At 44.8% G+C, this 10312-nt stretch overlaps 1 protein-coding gene across 1 annotated transcript; it reads left to right on the forward strand.

Moving 5' to 3' along the window:
* Positions 1–500: 500 nt before the first annotated feature.
* glod5 (glyoxalase domain containing 5) lies at positions 501–3825 on the forward strand. The gene is made up of 4 exons (XM_006632853.3): positions 501–649; positions 1820–1981; positions 3157–3312; positions 3629–3825. Exons 1-4 carry the CDS (start codon positions 590–592, stop codon positions 3776–3778), a joined length of 528 nt encoding a protein of 175 aa, XP_006632916.2. The 5' UTR covers positions 501–589; the 3' UTR covers positions 3779–3825.
* The last annotated feature ends 6487 nt before the right edge of the window (positions 3826–10312 follow it).

Below are 10312 nucleotides of genomic sequence, written 5' to 3' on the forward strand. Positions count from 1 at the left end.
TGTGGGAAGCAACAAAACAAGGCAGACAGACTGTTAAGATATATCATTATATATGTCAAGGGACTTTAACATCCATTGTTAAAACTCTCAAAGGCACTGAGGAAGTATGGACGTCTTCAGAATCAACAGTGTAACATGAACAGAAAGAAGCAAGAGGAAATGGGAGTTGCATTTAAAACCGAGAATGGGATGCCTCTCTTTACACCAAGGGTTGTGGGAGTCTGGAACATGCGGACCACCCATATTACTCTAGTTTCTTTCAATTATGTATGAGATCTTTGGTTCAAGTAGCTACTGAAAAAAGCAAAGCATGGCCTCCCTTAGTTTGTAACTGGTTTGATATTCTTCTCAAGTTTTTATTTTTGCACGTTTTAATTCAAATTATGATAATACTTATAAAATGAGCAATAGTGAGCGAAAGAAACAGAAAAAACACCAGAAACCAGAAAGCCATACAGAAGATGCCTATTCCTGAAGGGAAATACGGTAAAAGGTCCTGTATTCTACGTTTTACGGTACTGCCATAGTACAATAGCGCGTTTGTTATTTTTCCCCCTTATCAAGTTTCAAGTTCTCAGGTGCTAAAGCAATGGTGATTTTAAGAACCCACTGGTACTCCGCGGTGCAATGGAGACTTTTCTGTTACAAGGTAAGACAGTTAATTGTTTATCTGGGCTTCGTACGGAATAAGAGATCACTTTTCAACACTAGAAGCAACGTCACCGAGCTCTCGTACGTTTAAGGAGTCTGTAACTTCAGTCATGGCCGCGGTTTTCCTTGCCAGAGAGTTACGTAAAGAAGGCAATCAAATCCCATTAATAGCAGTATCCGGATGGGGAAGATATTGAAGACACTGAATTTCTGTCCCGAGTTCACGTCCGGTGGGGAAAGGCGCAGGCTTTTGCTGGCAGTGACATCTTTATTATGCTTGTAAGCCACGAGCAGTTCAGCTGAAATAAAATATTCGGGTCTTTTTTATATTTAAAGAATTCATTTTTCCCCCTACATATCATTTTCATACCAGCGAAATTTGAGTGGGGCGGCACAGCGGCGTGACGGTGAATCCTGATGTCTAAACGTTAATGACCGGAGCGCTTTCTGTGTGGAGTTTACATGTTCTCCCCGAGTCTGTGGGGTTTTTTTTTGCCAGATGTTCTGGATTACCCTTGCCTTCTTAAAACACACCAGATAGGTTAAAAAAATTGGTGAATTTATTGTGCTTTAGAGTTTGTTCCCGTGCGTTTTCCAGTTCAGAGGCACTGCAAACAGCGGATTTGTTTCCTTTAGTCATTCGACCCAGGGAGACGAATCGAGCATCGAGCTCAGTGATTGTCAGATCGTAACAGACCTTGTTTAGATTGGAGGGTTGTTTCACACATGTTTTTGCTGGTTATTTCAGAGCCCTGTTTCGATTCGACTTTATATATTGCTGGAGTTATACCAGACTATTGTTATTACTGAAACTACTGGTTGCGGCTACTCAAGTAGGAATACCTAATCGTATTCCCTAAAAGATCAACCTGCTTTTTACTGGCGTGCCCGCTGGAATAGAATCAGTTTGACCTTTCCCAGGAAGCTGATTTCTGGATTTTGGCTTCATATTTTCTGACAAATTAGATTGAATATACGTTTTTTTCTGGCATTGATTCAGCTAAAATCGTGCAGTTTTTAAAATGAGCTTAACGAAGTCTACATTAACGGGTTTACAAGTTAATTAAATATGAATGAGTGAATACTTGTTAGTAACTGTCCACACGCAGAGCAGCAAATCAGACCGTCCCGGCTTTGTCCTGATGTAAGATCTACGTCTCTGTCCCAGTTCCTGGCCAGCCGGGTCACAACTCCAGCCAGGTTCTGCAGCTCCATCCCATCGCCGATCCAGATCCACGGTCTGGACCATCTGGTGCTGACGGTGAGGAGCGTGCCAGACTCCCTGGCCTTCTACTCCAAGGTGCTGGGCATGGAGGTCGTCACCTTCCAGGTACCGTGATATGGAGCTGCCGCTGGAATGAGCAGATAGTGACTTTGAGTACAACTTGCAGATTGGATTGGTGTAGTACCTCCTACTGTCCACTAGGTGGGGGCAGCAGCACATACAGAGTGTGCCGCAGAACCTTGTTTTTCTTTCTTTTTTTTTCTTTCCAATCCACCTAAAACAAATTCCGGCTTTTCCTGCTTGGAACTTTCTTAGATCCCCTGCCATTGCCTCGCAGCTGTTTACAGATTCGGTGCCTGTTGATGCCAGGCTTGAAGAATTCTGTAACTCCAGGCATAATAAGTTAGGGGTTTGATCCTGCTAACAAGCTGTAATTGTAGAGAGCTTTACTGTAAAATCAAATTTAACACTCCAGTGAACACTAAACACTCAATCTTCAGTCTGAGCACATCAATTCCAGTCAGCGTCCGCTCAAATGATAAAAGCAGTTTAAAAGACCTTTCAGGCTGATGTGAATGTTTTCTGCGAATGTGGGCACATTATTAAGCTTTAACTCCTTGCCAGCAGTCATATCACAACTGGCACACTGGCAGCCCACTGAAGCTCAGCAGGTGTGAGCCTGGTCAGTACCTGGATGGGAGACTCCTGGGAAAGCTAAGGTCACTGCTGGAAGAGGTGTAAGTGGGGCCAGCAGGAGGCGCTCACTCTGTAGTCTTTGGGTCCTTATGCCCCAGTATAGTGACGGGGACACTATACTGGAAAAAGGCGTCATCCTTCGGATGAGATGTAAAACCGAGGTCCTGACTCTCTGTGGTTGTTGAAAATCCCATGGCGTTTCTCAAAAAGAGTAGGGGTGTAACCTAGGTGTCCTGGCCAAATTTCCCCCTGGCCTTTACCAATCATGGCCTCCTAATAATCCCCATCTCTGAACTGGCTTCATCACTGTTCTCCTCCCCACTGGTGTCTGGGGAGTGTACTGGTGCACTCTGGCTGCTGGCGCATCATCCAAGGGTGGTGGTGGAGGGGTGTCCCCAATACCTGTAAAGCACTTTCAGTGGGGTGCCCAGAAAAGCGCTCTATAAGTGTCAGGTTCTTGTTGTTAACTGCACATGCACAGTCCTGCAATCCAGAAGAGAAAAAGACACAAATGCAGACCGTAGCGCTGCCCCCTGTGTACCTCTGAGCTGATCGCCCTTTCCCTCTCTCCGGACCTGCCCCAGGGCAATCGGAAGGCTCTGCGCTTCGGGAGCCACAAGCTGAACCTCCACCAGGCAGGGCAGGAGGTTGAGCCCAAAGCCCTGCGCCCCACGCCGGGCTCCGTCGACCTGTGCCTGGTCACTCACACCCCGCTGCCCACAGTCACACGGCACCTCCAGGTGAGGGCAGCACTGGGCCGATTCCTTCATTGTCTCTTTCTTTTAGACCTTTTTAGGGTGAAACCTAATGCACGGGCCCCTGAGTTTTCAACACACATATGTCCAGCTGTGTGAGCTGCGGTGAAAGTCCTTGGTGCTCTGATCCTGCATGCTGTTTTTAATTCCTTCTGGTCTTTTAAAGCTGGTGAGGAGGGATTTTACTTCCAGGATACTACCCCAGTTCTTCATCTCCTGGGGCGTAGGGGAATACTAGATCAGCAACGGACAGTGTTCCGGTTGTGAAGCTGCTGTGCTCACCGTGGGTCTGTGTCTCCAGGGCTGCGGGGTGACAGTGGAGCAGGGTCCTGTGATGAGGACAGGCGCCGTGGGCCCCATCACCTCCGTCTACTTCCGGGATCCCGATGGCAACCTGATAGAGGTCAGCAACTATGACAGGCGTGCTGGAGACGCAACAGGGAAACAGTGATCCCCCTGGCTGTTTCATATCTCATTAAATACTTTGATATCTCATGACCCCTTGATTTTGTGTGTTGATTATTTCCGATTTTGCACGCTGAAATAGGCTACACAGGGTCCACACAGCATCCTCGTACGGCCAAGCAGTGCAGCCATGGGATCTCGCTGTGTCCTTTGAAGGGTCACCCACTGCTGCAGTTGTGAAGCCCTAACGAGGAGAAGGGTCCTGGGGCTGGTGGGTGGGGGGGGGGCTCCATAACTCATGCTTGCTTCCCTTCCTTACAAGGGGGGAATCTCTGCTCCCTCCTCAGAGGAAGAGCTGTGCAGTGTGAGCCGTGAGAAAGAGGTTTGCACACACTCCACTCCACTGCAGCGAGGAGCTCACCACTCTTGATTGTGGGAAGACGATTGAGACCAGTAGAACGGTGGAAGGGACCGGAACGCCTCCGTCCGTCTCCCCTGCCCTGTTTGGGAATTTGCCAGCTGTTGTAGTTCTCTCCCTGACCTGTAGCAGGCGCTCAGTCCTCACGTAACGGGAGGAATGTACGAACACGGATTTGAAACCCAGTACGATAAGATCTGGAGACTGTGCCAGTTTTAGATTAGCTCCGCTTGTTGTTCTCAGAATAGCCCCTGTTTTGGGTGCTTGCGTGTGTGGCAACAAATAGGCCTTTCTGCAGCTTTCTGAACTGTACTACAGCCTTTCTGTATTCCGTGAGCAGTACTCAAAGAGCCCCAGAGTTTCATAGGTTCATATTTAAGTGCTGTTGGCTAGATGTTATAGTAGTGTCCTCAGAAAAGTGCAAGGCTAGTGGACATCAGGAAAATATGGAAAATTTTCTGCAACGATATTTTCTGTCTTTTACTTCACAGGTGTCTTTAGGTAAATTACATTTTATTTTTTTTCAGATGTTAAAAATTGTTTCTCCACATAACGTACCCACAGTATTGTGACCAGCAGTGTTCAGGAACTTATCAGGAATAGTGTGACTTACCGTACTAACTGCGTGTTGTAAATGACACCCACTGTTGACTGACCACACAGCCTTTAACAGGAAGAAAGAAATGAAAGCCTTTCAAGCCATTTTATTGTACATTCTTTTATTTGTTTTATCATTGATTCCTTATTCACAAACTGGCACACATATATGTTTCTAATTGATTTTTTGAATCTTTAATAAATGCTTTGTTTCTGCATAATTACATCAATAAATGATGCTTAATGGTGTGTAATGCTTTGTCAGCCTTTTCATCTTTTCTTTACTGATTCATGTTCTTAAAATGAATAAACCCTGGACTTTATTTCTCATAATTAAACAATGCTTAACAATTGCTATTTAACTTTGACTCAGTAACCAAATCTCAACTCAGTGTAGATCCTTCTCAGAAGCATCTTGTGTTGAGGTTGTACAAAGAATCAGTCACAGCAAAATACTTCATTGCAGTCTTACTTTTTAATTTGATTTCAGTTTAAATTAATTCAGTGCTGTGCTCCTTGAATGCCAGGCACATAATGACACAAATAGGCACAGATGACCGCACATTCCTCCTCTTCTTTTTATAGCAAATTATATCAAACAAGACTACACTTCTGTCTTGACTTTTCAGCCACCTTAAATGCCACATCCTGGCAATAAAAGAAGAAATGCTTGCTACTGGTCGACCAATATGCCTAGATGCTCCATTTGAAAGTTGGGAGTGCTTACCTTTAGTTGGGAGTGTTGCCATTACCTATCTGTAATGGGGGGCCTTCATTGTCCTTTCAATGTAGGGAGAAGGCACTGCTATCAGTTACCAGAAACCCATCTGCAGCAGATCCTCTGAACCAGGTAGTATGGGCGGAGGACCTGCACACATGCAAAACCTCTGCTTAGTGTGGGAAAGTGTGGAAGTAGGCTGAGGGCTGCCCAGCCCTAGTATGGTCCTTATCCTACCTGCCTTTCCATATCCGTTGAATCTGCACCTTTTCCTATTCTGCCGGCCGATCCTGTTTGGCCAGGAGCACTTCATCTAACTGCCAGATTAAACCTGCAGTTTGCCACCCCAGGAAGAGCCTTTACCTGATCTATCCTATCCCAGATATACAACAGCTGCTGTGTTAAACTCTTTTTATAGAAAGAAATTGGCTTGCAGATATCTGAAGACGAGTGCATTATATAACCTAAGTACAAAACCTTATTGAGCTCTTTCTCTTAGTCTCTGGAGCGTACCTATCCCACCCTCTCTAGCAGCCTAGTCCAGTATTAACACTCAAGGTCCTGCAGTTCCGTTACACCTATCCATGTAGATCTAAAGAGGAATTCTTTGGATTTCATTCTTCAAGACTGCAAGTCAAAAGTCAAAATAGCTCTCCTCAGAAGCAGATAAATCCATCAAAAATGTGGAAAAAGCAGAACCGAGACAGCTAGTGTATCTCAGTCATGTTTGTTAGACAAGCAAGACTGGATGAAATTCTCTTCTTTCACCCAGATGAAAGTTAGGTTTTCCTCTGCGGGTCCCAGGTAGCAGAGCTAATAGCCAGCTGGCCTCCTACAAGATGGGCTGAATGGCTTCTCTCATCGGTCACCTCTCTTGTGATTCCAGATGATTTGAATGCCTATTAATTTCAAGCAGTGTGCTCTGACTAACACATTGACCTGTGCTGGAAGTGGGCAACAATCATTAACTATTTCTGCTGGAGAAATCTGAGATTGTTTTTGTTACAATGCTGATGCCTAATCAGGATTATTTAGTTAGCAAAGTTTAATATTACATCCTTTGTCCTGTGAGTCAGCACTGATGGAAAACCACGTCAACTTTGTTACTGGCACAACTGTTTGTTTCTTTCAGGGAGCACTGAATACCTTAATTTCCTCCTTCCTCCTGCATTGTAACAGAATTAAATAAAGCATAAAGCAGTTTTTTTAATTCAAAGAAGATAAATCTAGCATTGCACTTTACTTGGTAGCTTCCCTCTAGTCAGTTTAAGATTCCAGTCACTGTGTTCTTTTGCAGTTTCCAGCAGCTGAAACTTGAGTTGCCTCAATCGCTTATGCAACAACAATTGTTTGACTGACAGGCAAGAGCTGATCAGTAAAAGGAAGGTAGAGAATTCCTCTGATTCACTGCTGTTCAAGTGTTGTTATATAACTCTTTACACAGGAAGTGCTTGGAAGGCTTGTTTTTCTTAATACATCATTCAAGAGGCCTTCCTGGTATTAGGATGTAGGTCTGTGACACCTGAGTTTTATGGGAACTGAATTTTACAGTAACAGCAATAGAAATGTCCAAGATTCTACTGGAAAGACTTCTAGGGGAAAGTAAATTTGGTCCGTGACCCCGCGCTGACCCCTGCCATGTTGACAGAGCGAAAGAGGTTGGGTCAAGGGGGACAGGAGGACAGTTCCGCAAGGGGAACACAGAACAGGTCCTTCCTCACGCAGAGGAGTGTGGTCAGCACTGAAGCAGAAAGGAGCTGGCCTGGCGCAACTGGAGGTTCTCCTGGCGTGAGAAGAGGATGTCTCACAACGTCATTTTCTTTTTATTTTGAATCCCGTCTAAGTTTTTTCCGCCTGCTGGTGGGCCAGCCTAAATTTGCAGGACAGTGGCTCAGTGTTTCAGGGGAGCCCCAGCTGTTTTTGTAGCGACCCGCCAGGACAGCAGCCTTCCTGTCAGTACTTTTGGGGGGGCACTAGGTGTAGGACCTGTCCTCCACACCCCCATCAGAGCAGCTGGGGCCTGCACTTACCCAGGGTACTGTAAAATACAAAAACACACGTGCGACATTCCGAACAGAACTTTTTCTTTTACAAAACCACAGACTGAGGAGGTCACAATTTCCACATTTCCAGAATATATTTTTAGCTTTCAGTGGCCCTGGTGTTTGGAAGGGACAATAAAGAACTCTCTTTATTCAAGTTTCATTTTTTTTTTTGGCCTCGTGCATTTCAGACTCTTGCATCAGAAGAGTCCGATTAAAATTCACAGGCCGAAGAATGGGAGTATTGCCAAAGCAATAACTGAAAGACATTTACAGACATTATAGTTATTAATAATAATTATTGCTCTCTGTTACATGATCAAGTACTGGTCTGCAATTGTTTCATTCACTGAAGCGCATCATTAAGAGGAGAGAAGTGACATAGATTGTCTTTTGTGTTTCTTATTTGTACAAAATATGTTTTAGGATGTTTTCAAAGGTGGCATCATTGTGGTGAGTGAGTGTTTGTGTGTCCATGTATGTGTATTCTTGTGTGTGAGAATGTATGTATGTGCGCATGTGTGTGTATGTGAGTGGGGGTGTGTGTGTTTGTGTGTCCACGTGAGTGTCCATGTGTGTTTTCTCTTTATCTAACACACCACAAACAGGGCATGACCAGGTCAGTAGTTCGGCTGTGTTCTAATTAAAGTATTGAAGGTTTGAAACTATGAAGAGTTTATTTGGCTCCACTCACTTGGTGAGGACCCTGCTCTCCTCACGAGGAATGAGCTGCCTGGGTGAAGATGGCTGGGAGGGAGGAGAGGGAGAGAAGCTCAAAGGGGGTGAGACACCTGTGTAGGAGGGAGGAAGTGGGAGAGTTGGGAGAAACATGGGCTCTTCCTGACCCCAGTGTGGAGAACCTGGTGTGGAAAAACACCATGAGCTTGATCTCAGAGCCCAGCCGGGCCGAAGAGACGGGCACGAAGCCAAGCGCCTCTTCCACCAGCATCCAAAGCGACCTGTTTGTTTCTCTTCCGTGCTTGTCGAAGTGGGAACCTTCTGCCAAGGAGCCTTTATTTTTACATCTGTTCCAGGTCGTAAATATGTTTTCTTTCCCTCCTGCTGGTCGCCAGAGCTCCTGTTTGTGTCCCTCTGGCCCGGCTGACCAAGGAGAGAGAAGAGGCCCACCCTCACTGCCCTGCCAGCCTGACCACAGCCCGGCCTTTGGCCAATCCTGAAGGCACCCGTTCCCCTGCTTCTGAACAAGGGGGATATTTTTTTACCCAGACAGCATAAAGTCAAATTGTGTTATCCCTCTCTTTTAAACACAGCACTTTTTGCCATCTTTTCCAGGCATTCAGAAAGAGCCCATCAGGGGTCAGGCTCATCAGTCTGTACACTGTTTTTCTTGTTGATCCTTATTAAAGCACACAGTTGTTTTCTGGACAGGAAATCCTGACTACTAGCGAGTCAATGTGTATTTAAGTAGAAAAATACAGGCAGTTCTTTAAGGCTTTCCAGGCACGTGTACTACCCACTTCTCTTAACAGAGTGAAGTAAGGTGAGACTAGAATCATGCCTCCTAAATTTGGAGCTATAAGCAATACTCAATACTCTGCCAAAGTCATTAATCCTGCTTACAATATAGCTGTAACATTAAAGTCTGGGGTCAATGGAAAATCTTAATCTAACCCTAGCTCAAATTCATCTCTGCGCCCTTCTGAAAGTGTTGAATACAAACATTTTAGCAATAAACCAACTGAAAGAAAAGCCAATCATATGCCTTTCTAACCTGTGACATGAATTTTTCCAGTTTAACATTGTTTTTGTGTTAGGGAACAAGTAATAGGTTTATTCCACGCTGAAAAAAAGAAGAAAGAGAACACAACGTTTCGGCCGTGGAGCCTTCTTCAGGTGTGAGAGAGACAAGGTAATAGGCAAAGGTAATGTAGTGGGAGAACAAAGGCTGGGAGGGAGGGGGGGTGAGAGGCGAAAGTAGGGGACAGAAAGAGAGGCCAATCAAGAGGTGTGAAGTCAGAATGGGTGCAGAGAGGTGTGAAATGAAACTTCCAATGAATGGAGAAAATTTAAAAGAACAGTAGTCTGTCGTTAAGGGAAGGGAGAATGTGTGATCCTAGCTGCAGAATAATTTTAGTTTCGGTGGTCTTTCTGATGTATGAGTTCGGAAAACCGTCTTTGAGAACACAAATGGAGAGATTAGAATGGCCGTGGCCGTCAGAGGTGAAATGAGGAACAATGGGCTTGGAGAGATCTTTATTCTTCACAGCCCTGACGTTTTCTCTGAAGCGGTCTCCGAGTCTCCTTCCTGTTTCTCCAATGAAGATGGCTGGGCATTTACTGCAAGAGATACAGTAAATAAGGTTGCTTGTTTTTGTGTTAGATGTGTATGCAACTAAAACTACAGATGAACAAGTCATAGGTTTATTCCATGCTGAAAAGAGAAGAAAGCAAACACGTTTTGGCTGTGGAGCCTTCTTCAGGTGACGCAGCTACCCACCTGAACTAAAACTACAGATTGTGTTTATATAGCATCTGATGTGCTGATGTTTAAGGGTTACTAGTCTGATTAAAGCTGGACTCGATCATTGAGGTTGTTATATAAAGAAGTAAGAAAGTTTGAGAAGCAGATTGTGTAAAGAGTGCATTACTCTTTAGGCCTAATAGCATATCAACAGCAAACATCTAAAAATGTAAAGACCAAGTTATCGCTCAACGTGGTAAGCCATTGCATTGGTGCTGAACACCACAAGAGGAGGTGTTTGCACAACTACTTAAATGCAGGGCTCAAAACTATGTGTAGCTTAATGAGTACACAGTAGGGTACAAGTTGCTGCTAGTAACTAA

The sequence above is a fragment of the Lepisosteus oculatus genome, chromosome 8 (assembly GCF_040954835.1).
Source record: "Lepisosteus oculatus isolate fLepOcu1 chromosome 8, fLepOcu1.hap2, whole genome shotgun sequence".
In the NCBI taxonomy this organism is placed as follows: domain Eukaryota; kingdom Metazoa; phylum Chordata; class Actinopteri; order Semionotiformes; family Lepisosteidae; genus Lepisosteus; species Lepisosteus oculatus.